Below are 18,972 nucleotides of genomic sequence, written 5' to 3'. Positions count from 1 at the left end.
TATGATTATAAGAAGTACGGGAAAAAATCCACAGTTCCTGTTTTGTATTAGATTAAAATTCACCATAAGAGTAAGAAAATCTTCTGAGTTTCCTTCTGAAGTTTTAGTCTGGACTTATTTTGGTTTTGATGGGTTTATTTCTTCGCTGAAGCCACATTGCATTGTCACTATGGAGATAATGAAGGCCCAACAATCTCCCTATAAAACCACAGTTAAATTCTCTAGATCCATATTATTTATTTGGATCTGCAACAACTCATAAATATCAGTCCCCTTAACTTGACTGATTTTTTCATCAAGATCCATGAATTATCCATTCATGAAATGACTGACAGAAATACAAATTTGAATAGTTGTATAAATGTAGTCTGTTCTTAATGTTTACTTACCTGTTTGTTATCCTAAGGCCTGAAAAGAAAGAAATTAGTTACATTTAAACTAACTTAAAGGTTCAGTGTGTAGAATTTAGTGCCATCTAGTGGTAAAGTTGCATTCCTAGCATGAAAGAGAACCTGTGGTAGCCTTCATTTGTCATAAAAACGCAAAAGGTGTTTAGTTTGTCCAGTCTGGACAACTGTAAAAAACATGGCGGCCTCCGTAGAGAGGAACCGTTTCCGATGTAAATATGAAGTTTTAAAATATAAAGGACCCATTCACCAACAGTTTGTACAGTTTAGATGATGACACAGGTGAAAACATCATTAGGATCATTTTATATAAAATTTCTGCCAATAGATCCAGTTCTCCTAGATCTTACACACTGGCCCTTTAATTTGCATTTTTATTACCTGCTAGATTAACACTGTGCCTTGTTTGTGTTTGTCAGTTTCTCACTTTGCTATATTAACGTCTGCCAAACTTATGAGGACTGTTGATCTCAACATACAATAGTTTCACAGAGAGCGCGCTGAGGAAGTAGAGTACAAAACACACTTTACTGCACATGCACTCTATTAAAAGTAAAACAAAAACAATCAATTAAGCTTTCTTAGAGGTCTCATATCAGCCATATCAATATATAAAGACAGTGGTAAAATACCATAAAACATCTTATGAATTATGGACTTGGATACCAGTGTACAGTGATACAATTACAGACGGTTAATTTTACAGTTTAAATCCTAAACGACCGTTATTACCATGGTGATTTGGTTGATCACGCTCCAGCATCAACAATGGTAGACAAAACACTGCTGTTTAAAGCAATTTACTTCCTTCTTCTGTTGGACTTTCCTGCGCAACGATGCAAAATCATTGTTTGAATTTGTGTGAAGTTGAGTAAATCATTGAACTCAATACTTGAGTCAGGCTACTTTGCTGTCAAGGGGAACTGAACCTTTGAAAACACAGATATTAAACATGCTGTCTTCAACAATATCACATATTCTGAGTTGACTTCTTAACCAGCTACAACCTTCCTTCTTCAATGTTAATGTTGCACATTTCAACAATAGTACGATAATACTGACAACAGTGATAATTTGGTCACTCTAATAATCATTTAATCATCATACAAACTTTTTCACTGTTTCAAAAAAATATATGGAAATGAAAGACAAAGGATTATATAAGGTCATGCAGTTCTGAACCTCTAGAAAATCCCATAGTTCAATCTGCCTCTTTCTCTCTTTTGCTGAAAAGGTTCAGCGTTCAAATCCATAAATGACGAAATGTGAAAGAAATGAACAGTTTGTCATGGAGGTGTGTGGCAGAGTGGGCAGGTCAGTGTACGCTCAAACATTACTGTGGTATGTCTGTAACCCGGCTGACAGGATCCCATTTTGTTACCGTGCAAGCCAGGACATGACGGCAGAGCAGTTCAGGCAGAGAGGTGGACGTCCTGAGAGATGTGAAATGCAAATCTGAGTCTGGGACAGAGATACTGCTCGTATGAACATAGGGAGAAAGAAAAAAATATATTAAATTTCTTTGTGTGAGAGAGAGAAAATCACTCAGTAAAATATATACAATTTAAAGCATGTTAAACCCCAAAACTACAAAACTAAAACAAGTAACTAGATGGACCTTCAGTCGAGCTACAGAAACCTCTAAAATCTTAAGATTATATGTGGAAAATTTACAATATAGTTTTTAACATGTAATCCCTTACATAATATGTTGAAATAAAGAGCATCACTCCTCACCACAGACATCATTGTAAAACATGTCGCTAATCTAGGACAATTTAAGACTGATGTTTTGTCTTTTCTCTTGCTTTATTGATTATTTACTCAGACCTGCTTTTCATGCCGAATATTATGTTGACTTGACCTTTACCTGATTCATACTCATCTGTATGAATTCAGTCTTTCCCCCCGTTGGACAGAATACGTAAACGGAGGAGTGGACACTTATTATTCTGCTGCTGAAAGGCTTTTTTCTTCCTCCTGCTTGTTTGGTGCCTGAAAGGCAGCAACATGAGCCACCACACTGTGGGAAACGCCGCTCAATGCTGTATGAACCTGTTCAACAGGATACAGCACAGTTACTAATCTCTGGCTCTGAGGGAACCCACTAAATATTGTGCAGGGAGAAGCATGAATAAAAACGTTGGCTCATGACAATTACAAGGTCTTTCTTTTATTAATGCTAATTATTACACATAACATCAGCCTGACTCTGTATTTATAATAAAGTTTACAATAATGTGCAATATGCACCATTTAAAAAATAAATAAATACAGTAAGGTATTTACAGGACACATATGACCTTCGTAAAATACTTGTAAAATGTATTTTTTAGAAAATGCATAAAAATGTTTCAGAAACATGCATCTGACGTAAATTGAAACATACAGTACAAAATTTTTTTTGCAAGTTCACTTGTGGATTTAGTGATGGTTTTCCTTGCAAAGGAAAGGAAAATTCCAGATCCCCTCTTTGTCCTTCCTGTTTATCCTAGACATAACTGAGCTTAAAATGTTTAATGTTAAAGGTCCAGTGTGTAAGGCAGAAATTGAATATTAAATAATCCTAGAGATGTTTTCACTAGTGTGTAATAATCTAAATTGTACGAATTGTTGTTTTCTTTACCCTAGAATGGGCCCTTTATATTTAAATACTTTATATTTACGTTCGGAAAGGATCCTCTCTACAGAGGCCGCTATGTTTTTTACAATAGTCCTAACTGGACAAACCAAACACCGGAACACACGTTCTCTTTCATGTTTGGAAGGGGAGGGTGAACCTTTAATTTAAGATCAGATATTAGATTTTGACTTCTCATACCTCTTAAATTTAGCTCCTGTCTCAGCCTGATCCATATTTAAGATCGTAAAATTCTCCCTCCACTTATCTTTATATATCTCAAATAATGAGATTCTTGAAATTGAGATCCACAAGGGCACTTGACTGGCTTGCACATGAGCCTACACAATATCTGACATTTGTGATCAAATTTAAGTGTAAAGAAATCCTGGACAGGATAACATTCCCTCTAGTACTACACATCAACAAACTGCAAATTTTCCATGACCTTCTACCGAGTCAGCCTTTCATCGACCATGATAGTCCACTGAGAGAAGATGCGTCCATTAGCTCTACAAACTTAGCTCTTTGCCTGCCTGCTTCGCATATCTGGTGGCAGCAGATCCAGCAGGTTGTCCTCTACTATCAACCCACTGACATTCAGAAGGGGACAGTCTGCTATCTCCAGAGGAAGAGACTCCAGACGATTCCCCTTAATCTCCAGCCGGGCCAGCTGAGCCAGGTTGGCCACGCTAGGGCTTAGGTATGACAGGCAGTTGTTTCCAAGAGCCAGCGTCTTTAGCTTTTTACAGGAGAACAGCTCCTCCGGCACCGTCTCTAAAGAGTTGAAAGCAGCGGAGAAGAACTGGAGGCCTTGTGGGATGCCCACCTCAGGAGGAAGAGAGGTCAGCTGGTTATGGGAAACATCTATGTGCCTGAGCTTGGTGCAATAAAACAGTCGAGAGGGAAGCTTCCTCAGCTTGTTCCAGCTGACATCTATCGTCTCTAGGGAGTGCAATTTACTGATGTGATCGGGGATGTAAGCGATTTTGTTGTGCCACAGTCGCAGGGTCACTAACCGGCGACAGTGCTGTAAGCTCAGTATCTCCTCCACAGTGGTCAGTTTATTGTCTTTCAGGTCCAACTCCTGTAGATTGTTCAGGCTGAAGACAGCACTTGGGATGCGCTCCAACTCACAGCCCACTAACTCCAGTGAAAGCAGGTTGGTTAACTTCTTCAGGCTGCTGAACGCCTGGAGTCTGACACCTTCATTATAGATGCACAACCTCTGCAGCTGCACTGCTACATCCCCTACGCTGGGCGGGATCTTTGAAAGGTTGGAGCGGAAAGTGAGGAGTCTCAGAGCTCGAAGGTCTCGAAGGGAGTCGAGAGTGGCACTTCTGGACACCTCAGTTAAGGGACTGTTCAGATGTAACTCCTCCAGGCCACTCAGGGTGTACATCCACAAAGGTACCTCATCTAAATTTTCAAAAGATAGACGAAGGACCTTCAAATGTTCCTTGAGGTGGTTCAGGGCAGGCAGCTGAAGCTTTGCTTGGCAGTACAGCAGCGACAGCTCCCGGAGAGAGTCTAGCTTTGCCACACTCAGTGGGATGGTAACGTTTTTAACTTGCTCCAGTTTGAGTGATTCCAACTCAGACAGCTCAAACACGGTGTCGGGAAGCCCCGGCAACATCGACAGGTGCAGCTCCAACAGGTTACTTGTGTTCTTGGCAAGACGCTCGCGTAGCTTTTTGGCGGTCCACTCGTGGTTGAGGTTGAGCTGATAGAGACGACTCTCACTGACCTCAGAAAGAAAGACGGCAAATCTCTTAGAGTAGAGGGCATCATATTGGTCCACAAGGTGCAGGAGGAATGCAAAGTCATTCATTACATCTGGTATATCGTTAATACCTGTCTCTAGTCTGACATGCTCAAAGGAGAACACTTTGAGTGGCCGGTGGAACAGCCAGTAGAGGGAATAGATGCACAGGAGACCATACACTCCCACAAAGCAGATGTAGCAATAAGCAAGCTTGGAGAAAAGATGGGCTTTGTTGTGGTTACAGCAATAAATGTCAAAACCAGTCAGTTCAGGAGGAACGTAACAGTGCACTACAATCTCAATGTTTGGTGCCATCACTGCAGTGTAGATAATGATCAAAAGGAACTTAAAGACCTTGACCGATGTCTGTAGCACATACATGACATACAAGAGGTCTGCCTCCTCTACATGAGTCCTCAACTTCTTTACCTTTTCAAATAGAGCTTTGGCCTGCTCGCCTTCCTTCTTGTCCAGGGCGGAGGGGGTAGATGGAGACTCTGGGGTTTTCTTTTCTGGATTAGACTTGACAGACAAGGAGCGAAGAAGCCCTGTGGTCTCCTCCTCCACCTCTCGTAGCTCCGCGTGTTCCTTTGAGGTGGTGTTCCTCCTCCAAATGACCATCTTCTCCTCTCCTCTTTCCTCCGACACTTCACTCAGGGCCCTCGTGGTCCACGGGGAGTCAAAGCACTTCACAAGGATGGTCACAAAGAGGTCAATCTTAGAAGACGTCCCTGGGAACTTGAACCAGAAGCTGCTCGCTGCCATGAAGATCACAGTGTGGATCACGACGAGGTAGGGGAAGTACTTTGCGTACCAGTGGACGAACCTCTCGTAGCAATAGTGATTAACAAACAAATACTGATGGATGTCCAGGTTGTTCTTGCGGCCGGTCACCTCCCAAATGATGGGACTTGCATTTTTCACCAGTGTGTGCTGCCTTGTCTTGTTCTTTGCGTAAGTGCTGATGTGGCTGCAGTCGATTGCCTCTGGCGTTGGGCTGGTGAAGTGACTGGGCAGGCATGCAATCTTGTCTTGAGTGAGCTGTGGAAAATAGATGCATGAATTAATTAATAAGGGAGCAGACAGCAAGTATTTATAATTGTAACGTGAAATTAGAAATATGTATATGTGGACAACAATAAACATGTCCTCTCCCACACAGAAAGCACTGCTCCTGAAATGACTTGTCAGTAGTCTGGCCGATACTTTCACATGTGAGGCCATTGTGATGGCAAATGTTTGCATAATGCACACCTAACTGCTGGTCTGGCACGCCCCTAACAAAGCCAGGTAAAGCAAGAGAGGAGGCCCACATTTCCTTTCCGCAATGGAAGTCATTGACCAATCACAAATGAGTGGACAAGCTGACCAATCAGAGCAGACTGGGCTTTATTGGGAGGGGGTCTTAAAGAGACAGGAAGTAAAACCAAGCATGAAAAGAGGAACTGCAGCAATGGACAGTGTGAGGAAAGTGGTTTTACATTAGAGCCTGTAAACCTGTTCAAGTAATAAATTAAAATCATTAACCTGAATTTAAGCATAACATCTCTTCTTTAAAGGTTCAGTATGACAGATTTAGGTGAAAGGGATCTAGTGGAAGAGATTGAATATAAAATAATCCTAGTGATGTTTTCACTAGTGTGTTTCATCTAAATTGTACAAATTGTTGTTTTCTCTACCCCAGAATGGGCCCTTTATATTTAAATACTTTATATTTACATCGGGAGTGGGTCCTCTCTACGGAGGCCGCCATGTTTTTTAAAGTAGCCCAGACTGGACAAACTAAACACATTTTGAGTTTTTATGACAACTGAAGGCTACCACAGGTTCTCTTTCATGTTTGGAAGGGGAGGGGGAGGTGAGGGGTATTCAGCTGCAACATGCAACTTCACCACTAGATGTCAATAAATTCTACACAGAGAACCTTTAAGAAAGGGGTTTTGAAATACATTCAAGTAAATGTAGAGAAAATCTACTGTAACTTGTAATTTAGAAATCCTCACAATTACATTTTAGTGTAAATTAAGCACAAAAAGCCGATAGAGTAGAGATATAGAGATGTTAAGAACGTGTACCAATGAGTCCTGAAGCTGTTATAGAAACTTTTAGTTAATATTATATACTGTGTTTTTAAACTATGTTATTGGTATGGCAATGACGGTCCCCCACTTTGGATGGATTGCAATAAAACTTTGTACATTCACGGTCCTCAGAGGATGAATTGTAACAACTTTGGTGTTTTCTAACAGTTCATCTTCTGATCCAGCGAAACATGTTGTGCCTGTTTATAATGCAATGATTTTACATTCTTGACTCAGGGTTAAACTTGTCCTCTTATAGACGATTCCTTTGTACTAGTCCTTTGCCTCAGTAAAGTTAAGCTCTTGAGCAACACACGCACCTTCCTCACTGAGACAGCGTGTTGATGAAACACAGGAAAGAGTAACAGAAGATGACAAGTCTGTAACGCTTTTCTTCTGTGCTATATTAACGTGACACAGAAATAATAAGCAGGTGGTGAGAGACACATTAAGGAGCAAGTTGGAGATCTGAATGTACAGTAAGTGGGTCAGGAGAGCCAAGTTAGTTTAGTCTCTGTCTTTGTTTCCGCCTGACGTGGAGGTCAAGAGCTTGTTGTTTACACATAGTACAGGAGATACACATGATGCCACTGTCTAATTGGGCAGGTCAGGCTGTCATTGGTTAATAATGACCATGTCACTAAACAGGCTAAAATAAACATTTAAGAGCATGTGATCAGGGCTGGTTTGTAGATGCCTCACCTGCAGGGTGCAACCAAAGACTCCGATCATCAGCATGGCAATGCACAGGTACTCTGAGAAAACATCCCACCACGGCTTCAGCACCCGAAGCTTGGAGTTCGGCTCTGTGCCGAGGTTTTTCAGTTCACCCACCGGGATCATCCTGGCTGCTGCGGCTGCTGCTCCACGCTGACGAGAAAAAACGGGTGGCTGTGAACACTGAGGCCAAATTAGGCTTTCAACACAGTGCAGCCTCCGGAGAACATCTTGTCAAAGGCTTTAAAGTCATATGGCACAGAGAAGCAGAGTATGTGTAAAGGGTGAGAGTTGGGGTTCATTATGTACACAGCGACTACAGTCTCCAGGTATCTATGGCCTTAAATACATGAGCAGCCTGCTCCTGTGCTCAGGGTGGGTTCAAAGTGGATAAACTAGTTTGACAACAAAGTCTAACTGACTGAAACTGAGAAGAACTTCCATTCAGGAAAACGCTGACATCATTTTAGGGTATATTTCCCCTGATATTTACAAAGTAATGTCGTTAAAAAATCCAATATATGTGGAAAATCTTAAAAAATGTAATTACATTAAAAGTATCAAAGTAGCCTGTTTAAATGCTGATGTCTAGAAGTTACACAACAATGGACGAGCAAGTGCAGTTAACTTTTTAATCATGTTTGTGAGCACAGCTACTTCTTTGTGGTTCAGAGAAACTGTTTAACATCACACCAGGAAACACACTGGACTTCATACATGTGAAATAAAAGTCACATGTTCTATAGTTCATTAATTTCTGTATATATCTTGATAATGGTTTGGAGTTTATCTCTCAGGTTTCAGCACAGACAGAACAGGAAACACACATATTGTGTTTTTTCTGCTTTAAGCAGGTAAATTCAACTCACCTGAGCTCGGAGAAGATCCTCAGGTGTCCGGTCAGGATCAGGATCGGAACTCTACTTCTCATAGTTGAACACGAGCTCACCGGTGTCAAGTTACCGAGAAACAACACAGCACATCCCTCTTCAAAATAATGCCCCGTGTCGTTGAAAGGCCGGTACAGTACCCGTGAGAGCTAACTTTACCAACGATGAGAAACAAAAAGAAAAATCGATTATGTTGATGTTAAGTAATAATAATAATAATAATAATAACAATAATAACAATAATAATAATAATAATAATAATAATAATGTAGAGCACCTTTCAAAATATAGTTACAAGGTGCTTTACGAGTAAAAAATACAAAATTGAAGGTAAACAATAGGAAAAAATTAAAAGTCAAACAATACGAAACAATTTAAAAGGAATTTGAAGCCCACACAGAAATAGAGAACAGATAAAACGATCAAAATAAAATCACATCATGTAATTACCAAATTCAACGTTTGGCCTGTTGCACTTGAACCTCATCCCTTTCTAATCCCTCTCATTTTCTAATGTAACATTTTTTGTATTTCTCTTAGTTTGTTTGTGATTTAGCTTTGTTAGTATTTAGTCTTGTCTTTTATGTGTAAGGATGAATTGTCTTTGCACTTTGCTTTGCTGTCCTGCTCCCCTCGAATTATTCCTATTGGGGGATGAGTAGTTTTAGAAGTATTTTAATAATTTACTGTAAATATAATATATTTATTTATATTTTTAATATATTGATATTTTGTCTATTTAGATTTTAAAGTATTTTTAATTTAATTGTTCTTAAATATAAATAAGAACAATTATTTACAACTTAAGACTGATATTTTGTCTTTTCTCTTGCTTTATATGATTATTTACTCAGACCTGCTTTTCATGCTGAATATTATGTTGACTTGACCTTTACCTGATTCATACTCATCTGTATGAATTCAGTCTTTCCCCCCGTTGGACAAAATCCGTAAACAGAGGAGTTTAGGAGTTCTGCTGCTGAAAGGCTTTTTTCTTCCTCCTGCTTGTTTGGTGCCTGAAAGGCAGCAACATGAGCCACCACACTGTGGGAAACGCCGCTCAATGCTGTATGAACCTGTTCAACAGGATACAGCACAGTTACTAATCTCTGGCTCTGAGGGAACCCACTAAATATTGTGCAGGGAGAAGCATGAATAAAAACGTTGGCTCATGACAATTACAAGGTCTTTCTTTTATTAATGCTAATTATTACACATAACATCAGCCTGACTCTGTATTTATAATAAAGTTTACAATAATGTGCAATATGCACCATTTAAAAAAAATAAAAAATACAGTATGGTATTTACAGGACACATATGACCTTCGTAAAATACTTGTAAAATGTATTTTTTAGAAAATGCATACAAATATTTCAGAAACATTCATCTGACGTAAATTGAAACATACAGTACATGTTATAAAAAAGTTTCTTTTTTTTTTTGCAAGTTCACTTGTGGATTTAGTGATGGTTTTTCTTGCAGAGGAAAGGAAAATTCCAGATCCCCTCTTTGTCCTACCTGTTTATCCTAGACATAGCTGAGCTTAAAATGTTTAATCTTCCAGTATGTAAGGCAAATATTGAGTATTAAATAATCCTAGAGATGTTTTCACTCGTGTGTAATAATCTAAATTGTATGAATTGTTGTTTTCTTTACCCTAGAATGGGCCCTTTATATTTAAATACTTTATATTTATGTCGGGAAAGGATCCTCTCTACAGAGGCCGCTATGTTTTTTACAATAGTCCTAACTGGACAAACCAAACACCGGAACACAGGTTCTCTTTCATGTTTGGAAGGGGAGGGTGAACCTTTAATTTAAGATCAGATATTAGATTTTGACTTCTCATACCTCTTAAATTTAGCTCCTGAGAAAAAGCCTTTCTCTTGTCTCAGCCTGATCCATATTTAAGATCGAAAAATGCTCCCTCCTTTTATCTTTATATATCTCAAATAATGAGATTCTTGAAATTGAGATCCACAAGGGAACATGACTGGCTTGCACATGAGCCGACACAATATCTGACATTTGTGATCAAATTTAAGTGTAAAGAAATCCTGGACAGGATAACATTCCCTCTAGTACTACACATCAACAAACTGCAAATTTTCCATGACCTTCTACCGTGTCAGCCTTTCATCGACCATGATAGTCCACTGAGAGAAGATTAGCTCTACAAACTTAGCTCTTTGCCTGCCTGCTTCGCATATCTGGTGGCAGCAGATCCAGCAGGTTGTCCTCTACTATCAACCCACTGACATTCAGAAGGGGACAGTCTGCTATCTCCAGAGGAAGAGACTCCAGACGATTCCCCTTAATCTCCAGCCGGGCCAGCTGAGCCAGGTTGGCCACGCTAGGGCTTAGGTATGACAGGCAGTTGTTTCCAAGAGCCAGCGTCTTTAGCTTTTTACAGGAGAACAGCTCCTCCGGCACCGTCTCTAAAGAGTTGAAAGCAGCGGAGAAGAACTGGAGGCCTTGTGGGATGCCCACCTCAGGAGGAAGAGAAGTCAGCTGGTTGTGGGAAACATCTATGTGCCTGAGCTTGGTGCAATAAAACAGTCGAGAGGGAAGCTTCCTCAGCTTGTTCCAGCTGACATCTATCGTCTCTAGGGAGTGCAATTTACTGATGTGATCGGGGATGTAAGCGATTTTGTTGTGCCACAGTCGCAGGGTCACTAACCGGCGACAGTGCTGTAAGCTCAGTATCTCCTCCACAGTGGTCAGTTTATTGTCTTTCAGGTCCAACTCCTGTAGATTGTTCAGGCTGAAGACAGCACTTGGGATGCGCTCCAACTCACAGCCCACTAACTCCAGTGAAAGCAGGTTGGTTAACTTCTTCAGGCTGCTGAACGCCTGGAGTCTGACACCTTCATTATAGATGCACAACCTCTGCAGCTGCACTGCTACATCCCCTACGCTGGGCGGGATCTTTGAAAGGTTGGAGCGGAAAGTGAGGAGTCTCAGAGCTCGAAGGTCTCGAAGGGAGTCGAGAGTGGCACTTCTGGACACCTCAGTTAAGGGACTGTTCAGATGTAACTCCTCCAGGCCACTCAGGGTGTACATCCACAAAGGTACCTCATCTAAATTTTCAAAAGATAGACGAAGGACCTTCAAATGTTCCTTGAGGTGGTTCAGGGCAGGCAGCTGAAGCTTTGCTTGGCAGTACAGCAGCGACAGCTCCCGGAGAGAGTCTAGCTTTGCCACACTCAGTGGGATGGTAACGTTTTTAACTTGCTCCAGTTTGAGTGATTCCAACTCAGACAGCTCAAACACGGTGTCGGGAAGCCCCGGCAACATCGACAGGTGCAGCTCCAACAGGTTACTCGTGTTCTTGGCAAGACGCTCGCGTAGCTTTTTGGCGGTCCACTCGTGGTTGAGGTTGAGCTGATGGAGACGACTCTCACTGACCTCAGAAAGAAAGACGGCAAATCTCTTAGAGTAGAGGGCATCATATTGGTCCACAAGGTGCAGGAGGAACGCAAAGTCATTCATTACATCTGGTATATCGTTAATACCTGTCTCTAGTCTGACATGCTCAAAGGAGTACACTTTGAGTGGCCGGTGGAAAAGCCAGTAGAGGGAATAGATGCACAGGAGACCATACACTCCCACAAAGCAGATGTAGCAATAAGCAAGCTTGGAGAAAAGATGGGCTTTGTTGTGGTTACAGCAATAAATGTCAAAACCAGTCAGTTCAGGAGGAACGTAACAGCGCACTACAATCTCAATGTTTGGTGCCATCACTGCAGTGTAGATAATGATCAAAAGGAACTTAAAGACCTTGACCGATGTCTGTAGCACATACATGACATACAAGAGGTCTGCCTCCTCTACATGAGTCCTCAACTTCTTTACCTTTTCAAATAGAGCTTTGGCCTGCTCGCCTTCCTTCTTGTCCAGGACGGAGGGGGTAGACGGAGACTCTGGGGTTTTCTTTTCTGGATTAGACTTGACAGACGAGGAGCGAAGAAGCCCTGTGGTCTCCTCCTCCACCTCTCGTTGCTCCGCGTGTTCCTTTGAGGTGGTGTTCCTCCTCCAAATGACCATCTTCTCCTCTCCTCTTTCCTCCGACACTTCACTCAGGGCCCTCGTGGTCCACGGGGAGTCAAAGCACTTCACAAGGATGGTCACAAAGAGGTCAATCTTAGAAAACGTCCCGGGGAACTTGAACCAGAAGCTGCTCGCTGCCATGAAGATCACAGTGTGGATCAGGACGAGGAAGGGGAAGTACTTTGCGTACCAGTGGACGGACCTCTCGTAGCAATAGTGATTAACAAACAAATACTGATAGTTTTCCAGGTTGTTATTGTGGCCGATCACCTCCCAAATGATGGGACTTGCATTTTTCACCAGTGTGTGCTGCCTTGTCTTGTTCTCTGCGTAAGTGCTGATGTGGCTGCAGTCGATTGCCTCTGGCGTTGGGCTGGTGAAGTGACTGGGCAGACATGAAATCTTGTCTTGAGAGAGCTGTGGAAAATAGATGCATGAATTAATTAATAAGGGAGCAGACAGCAAGTATTTATAATTGTACCGTGAAATTAGAAATATGTATATGTGGACAACAATAAACATGTCCTCTCCCACACAGAAAGCACTGCTCCTGAAATGACTTGTCAGTAGTCTGGCCGATACTTTCACATGTGAGGCCATTGTGATGGCGCATGTTTGCATAATGCACGTCTAACTGCTGGTCTGGCACGCCCCCTAACAAAGCCAGGTAAAGCAAGAGAGGAGGCCCACATTCAGCTGCAACATGCAACTTCACCACTAGATGTCACTAAATTCTACACAGAGAACCTTTAAGAAAGGGGTTTTGAAATACATTTAAGTAAATGTAGAGAAAATCTACTGTAACTTGTAATTTACAAATCCTCACAATTACATTTTAGTGTAAATTTAACACAAAAAGCCGATAGAGTAGAGATATAGAGATGTTAAGAACGTGTATCAATTAGTCCTGAAGCTGTTATAGAAACTTTTAGTTTATATTATATACTGTGTTTTTAAACTATGTTATTGGTATGGCAATGACGGTCCCCCACTTTGGATGGATTGCAATAAAACTTTGTACATTCACGGTCCACAGGGGATGAAATGTAACAACTTTGGTGTTTTCTAACAGTTCATCTTCTGATCCAGCGAAACTTGTTGTGCCTGTTTATAATGCAATGATTTTACATTCTTGACTCAGGGTTAAACTTGTCCTCTTGTAATGGTGTGTTTTTATATTCCAGCTAACTTTAAAAACCCTGCAGTGAGTATCATCTCAGGGGGATGTTCCATTTGCCGACCATGAGAGGAGGGGGGTATATGTATTTCTAGTACTTTCTTATTTTTATTTTATAGCCAATGATTAGGCTAAATCAGTCCTAACATCTTTGTGAGATTCTTTTCAGTACTTACAAAAGGAGTAATGTTTTATGTACCTTTTATTTTCATGTAAATATGTTGTATATCAGTATTCTGGTCTGTGAACCCCCCTGTCGCGCTGTGGTACGTGCCGCTCAGGGACCTGTCTCACTGTCTGCATCTGGAGCTGAAAGAGACAGGTATGTTTATGGAGCGTTCCGCTTCTAAGTGTCGTTCCAATGTTACTGTGACTGCTTTCTGAAAGAGCAATATAAGACAGCTGTAATGTGTAAAGCGCAGGTCTGTACTGTGAGGAGTGTTAAGAGTTATTTCAAAAGTTAGCGCTGCATTGTTTTCTGCTGTTTTCCTTTGAAGTGCCGCCGATTCGCGCCGCAGCAACCCGCGGCATTATGGGAGATGCAGTTTTCTTGTGGGATTTGTATAGAACGAATGTGAAGTGCATTGTTACTTTTCTAATGTTGTTTGTGAACCCACATTAAGTCATTGTGTTTACTCTGTGATGGGTTAGACATGTGAGGCAGGGCATAGTTATGTTTATTTTGTCCTTTGGTTTCCATTATTATTTCATGCATCCTTTACAGTAGTCTGAGAAGAGGATGTGAACTGATGCAGTCCCTGTCACATGTTGTATCATTACAGGTATGATTGTCAAAAATGTATCACTATACGATCGTTTCAATTGACTGGTTACCTTGTTTGTAATTAAGCTTGCATTTTTTTATACCCTGTGTTTCCACTCCCCCTCTGCCAGATTGTCATAAGTTCCTCGTGTTTGCTTGCCCGGTTTTTGACTCTGCCTGGATAATAGATTTTGGATTTTGTGTTTTTTCCCTAAATGGACTTGGTTGCTTTCACTGACTGCCTTCCCGTGTATGACCTTTGGATTGAAGTAAAGTTTTATTTTGAACTGTATTTTTGTCTCCCGTGCTTCCTTCTGCACCTGAGTCCCAGCTTTGTACAGAACTGTCACAGTACAATCTGGCCATGACAGACTCAGCAGAGGAAGACGCTGTTCGCTCGGCTCTCCGTGCCCAAGGGAGGAGGCTTCACGATCATGAGCAGCAGCTGTCCTCTCTTGTGGGTGGCGTGCAGCAATTGCACGCCAGGCAGGACACTTTTCAAACCTCCATGGCAGACCAGTTTCAAGACCTTTCCTCCCAGATGCAACAGATGCTCGCTATCCTGAAACCCACTGCTTCGGCTCCACCTGCTCAGCCTGCTCTTCAGCCCAGGGAGGCTCAACCTGTTTTTCACCCTGAGCCCCGTCTCCCCAGTATCGAGGGGTATGATGGTAATCCCTCTACTTGCCGCTCCTTCCTGTCACTCTGCTCAATGACTTTTGAACTGCAGCCTCACTCTTACCCCTCCGAGAGCTCCCGTGTGGCTTTCATGATAACCCACCTTTCAGGAAGGGCCCGAGAGTGGGCTACTGCAGAGTGGGACAAGAGATCTAACACCTGTCTCTCAGCGAGGAGTTTTGCGGAAGCCTCCACAAGGTTTTTGATCACCGTACACCAGGCAGAAAGGCGGCTCGAGGACTGTTGGACCTGCGACAGGGAGGCAGTCGAGTGGCTGATCATGCTATCCGCTTCCGCACCCTGGCGTTGGAGAGCGAGTGGGGTGAGAATTCTTTACCTAACACGTTCCTGCACAGTCTATCTGAGGACATTAAAGATCACCTGGCCCCACTCGATCTGCCTCCCGACTTCGATTCTCTGGTCACTCTGGCCATAAAGATTGACAATCGACTCCATTAGAGGAGGATGGAGAAGGCTCGACTCACCAATAGACCGCCAGCCCGATGGGGGCAGTCTTCGCCATCCCGTCTTTCTGCTCCTTCTTCTCTTCCAGTGACGGCAGCGGACAGCGCCACAGTGTCTCCCAGTGGTCAGGAGGAACCCATGCAGCTCGGGCGCACCCCCCTCTCTTCTGAGGAACGTCAGCGCCGCCGTAGGGAGGGGAGATGCCTTTACTGCGGGATGCTGGGTCATTTCTTGGCTTCATGTCCGGTAAAAGACCGGGCTCATCAATAAGGAGAGGGTTATTGGTGAGCCGAACCTCCACTTTCTCTTGTCCCTTCAGACCTTTAACCCACGCTTATCTGACCTCTCCTGAGGTTTCCCTGGAACTGGCAGTGTCACAGGGCAACAGGGAGCTGCTGGCTGTTAAGCTGGCTCTGGAGGAGTGGAGGCACTGGCTGGAGGGGGCTGAGCAGCCGTTTTTGGTGTGGACCGACCACAAAAACCTGGAGTACATAAGGACTGCTAAAAGACTAAACTCTCGTCAAGCCAGGTGGGCACTTTTTTTTAATCGATTTGATTTCACTCTGTCCTATCGCCCTGGCTCCAGAAACATCAAGGCTGATGCCCTGTCCCGCCAATTTGAGCGTGAAGACACCCCCGGAACCCAGGCCACCATTCTGCCGTCTACGTGCGTCATTGGAGCTGTGACATGGGGCATTGCTGAAAGGGTCAGACAAGCGCTGGAGGGGGCAGAAATCCCGGCAGGCTGTCCCGGAGAATCGTCTTTTTGTTCTGCCCATTCTCCGTCCGCAGGTCCTGCAGTGGGGACACTCCTCCAACTTCAGCTGTCACCCAGTGGTTGCCCGCTCCATCAGTCTCCTTCGTCAAAGTTTCTGGTGGCCCACGCTGAGGGAGGATGTCCAGAAGTTCGTCGCTGCATGCCCCGTCTGCGCCCAGAATAAGACCTCTCGCCAGCGGCCCTACGGTTTGCTCCACCCTTTGCCCATTCCCCGGCGACCCTGGTCGCACATCTCCATTGACTTTGTTACTGGACTGCCACCTTCAGAAGGTAACACAGTTATACTCACCGTTGTGGACAGATTTTCTAAAATGGCTCATTTTGTCCCCCTGCCTAAGCTCCCCTCTGCCAAAGAGACGGCAGAGGTTATGTTGTCTCATGTTTTTCGATTACACGGACTCCCCAGTTTGTCTCTAGGTTTTGGAAGGAGTTCTGTAGGCTCATCGGTGCAACAGCCAGCCTCTCCTCCGGTTTTCACCCCCAGTCGAACGGCCAGACGGAACGCTACAACCAGGAGCTGGAGACAGGACTTCGCTGTGTGGTGTCTCAAAATCCTTCCCTTTGGAGCAAGAATTTTATTTGGATTGAGTATGCTCAGAATTCTCTCCCTGTCTCAGCCACAGGACTCTCTCCTTTCCAGTGTGTTTATGGATATCTGCCACCCCTGTTTCCTGAGCTTGAGGAGGAGATTACGGTGTTATCTGCTCAGGCCTTGGTGTGCCGCTGCCATCTCACTTGGAGAAGAGCGCGAGCGGCTCTTCTCCGCACCTCCAGCCGATACTAGCGTGTGGCTGACAAATGCCGTTCTGAAGCTCCGCAATACAGAGTTGGCCAAAGAGTCTGGCTGTCCACCTAGGACCTTCCTCTCCGCCTGGAGTCCCGCAAGTTGGCACCCAGATTTGTGGGTCCGTTCCCCATCACAAAGGTGGTAAACCCTGTGGCGGTGCAGCTCAAGCTCCCTAGGACCATGAGGGTCCATCCGACCTTCCATGTTTCCAAGGTCAAGCCCGTCAGGACGATAGTACAGGAGATACACATGATGCCACTGTCTAATTGAGAGCATGTGATCAGGGCTGGTTTGTAGATGCCTCACCTGCAGGGTGCAACCAAAGACTCCGATCATCAGCATGGCAATGCACAGGTACTCTGAGAAAACATCCCACCACGGCTTCAGCACCCGAAACTTGGAGTTCGGCTCTGTGCCGAGGTTTTTTAGTTCACCCACCGGGATCATCCTGGCTGCTGCGGCTGCTGTGGCTGCTGCTCCACGCTGACGAGAGAAAACGGGTGGCTGTGAACACTGAGGCCAAATTAGGCTTTCAACACAGTGCAGCCTCCGGAGAACATCTTGTCAAAGGCTTTAAAGTCATATGGCACAGAGAAGCAGAGTATGTGTCAGGAGTAAGTGTTTTGGTTCATTATGTACACAGCGACTACAGGCTTCAGGAATCTATGGCCTCAAATACATGAGCAGCCTGCTCCTGTGCTCAGTGTGGGTTCAAAGTGAATAAACTAGTTTGACAACGTCTGACTGACTGAAACTGAGAAGAACTTCCATTCAGGAAATGCTGACATAATTTTAGGGTATTTTTTCCCTGATAGATACAAAGTTATGTAGTTAAAAAAAATACAATTCTTTGTGGTTCAGAGAAACTGTTTAACATCACACCAGGAAACACACTGGACTTCATACATGTGAAATAAAAGTCACATGTTCTATAGTTCATTAATTTCTGTATATATCTTGATAATGGTTTGGAGTTTATCTCTCAGGTTTCAGCACAGACAGAACAGGAAACACACATATTGTGTTTTTTCTGCTTTAAGCAGGTAAATTCAACTCACCTGAGCCCAGAGAAGATCCTCAGGTGTCCGGATCAGGATTGGAACTGCACTCTACTCTAAACAACACAGCACATCCCCCTTCAAAATAAAGCCCTGTGTTGCTGACAGGCCGTGAGAGCTAACTTTACCAACGATTAGAAACAAAAAGAAAAATCGATTATGTTGAAGCTAAGTAATAATAATAATAATAATGTAGAGCACCTTTCAAAATATAGTTACATGGTGCTTTACAAGTTAAAAATAAAAAATTTAAGGCAAACAATAGGAAACAATAAAAAGTCAAACAATTTAAAAGCAATTTGAAGCCCACACAGCAATAGAGCACAGATAAAACGATCATAATAAAATCACATGTAATTACGAAATGCAACTTTCAGCCTGTTGCACTTGAACCTCATCCCTTTCTAATCCCTCTCATTTTCTAACATAACATTTTTTGTATTTCTCTTAGTTTGGTTGGGATTTAGCTTGTTAGTATTTAGTCTTGTCTTTTATGTGGATGAATTGTCTTTGCACTTTGCTTTGCTGTCCTGCTCCCCTCGAATTATCCCTATTGGGGGATGAGTTGTTTTAATAATTTAAATATAATATATTTATATTTATAATATATTGGTATTTTGTCTATTTAGATTTTAAAGTATTTTGAATCTAATTGTTCCCTAAATATAAATAACTAAAAACGAAACAATATTTAACTTTTTTTATTATTAAAATATTTAAACGTGAGAAAATA

At 42.8% G+C, this 18,972-nt stretch overlaps 2 protein-coding genes and 1 long non-coding RNA gene across 4 annotated transcripts; 1 reads left to right on the top strand and 2 right to left on the bottom strand.

Moving 5' to 3' along the window:
* Nucleotides 1-2,827: 2,827 nt before the first annotated feature.
* Nucleotides 2,828-17,806, bottom strand: LOC117766807 (volume-regulated anion channel subunit LRRC8E-like). Its single transcript, XM_034594191.1, has 3 exons — nt 17,488-17,806; nt 10,650-12,950; nt 2,828-3,532 (listed from the first exon to the last, which is right to left on the bottom strand). The coding sequence occupies exons 1-2, from the start codon at nt 17,626-17,628 to the stop codon at nt 10,665-10,667; spliced, it is 2,427 nt and encodes an 808-aa protein (XP_034450082.1). The 5' UTR covers nt 17,629-17,806; the 3' UTR covers nt 2,828-3,532; nt 10,650-10,664.
* LOC117766680 (volume-regulated anion channel subunit LRRC8E-like) lies at nt 3,519-8,591 on the bottom strand. 2 transcript variants are annotated; one of them, XM_034594080.1, is made up of 3 exons: nt 8,460-8,591; nt 7,576-7,743; nt 3,519-5,833 (listed from the first exon to the last, which is right to left on the bottom strand). In XM_034594080.1, exons 2-3 carry the CDS (start codon nt 7,714-7,716, stop codon nt 3,548-3,550), a joined length of 2,427 nt encoding a protein of 808 aa, XP_034449971.1. In that variant the 5' UTR covers nt 7,717-7,743; nt 8,460-8,591; the 3' UTR covers nt 3,519-3,547. The 2 variants fall into 2 exon arrangements, with proteins under 2 accessions (XP_034449971.1, XP_034449884.1); XM_034593993.1 differs by lacking the exon at nt 8,460-8,591 and having other exon boundaries at nt 7,576-7,826.
* On the top strand, nt 16,003-17,402 carry LOC117767224. The gene is made up of 3 exons (XR_004614862.1): nt 16,003-16,664; nt 16,812-16,935; nt 17,012-17,402. It is a non-coding gene; the product is annotated as an uncharacterized LOC117767224 (long non-coding RNA).
* Nucleotides 17,807-18,972: the final 1,166 nt, after the last annotated feature.

This window comes from Hippoglossus hippoglossus, chromosome 1 (assembly GCF_009819705.1).
Source record: "Hippoglossus hippoglossus isolate fHipHip1 chromosome 1, fHipHip1.pri, whole genome shotgun sequence".
NCBI classification, from domain to species: domain Eukaryota; kingdom Metazoa; phylum Chordata; class Actinopteri; order Pleuronectiformes; family Pleuronectidae; genus Hippoglossus; species Hippoglossus hippoglossus.
Note: the sequence above shows the minus strand (reverse complement) of the source record. Positions and strands in the feature narration are given on the sequence as shown.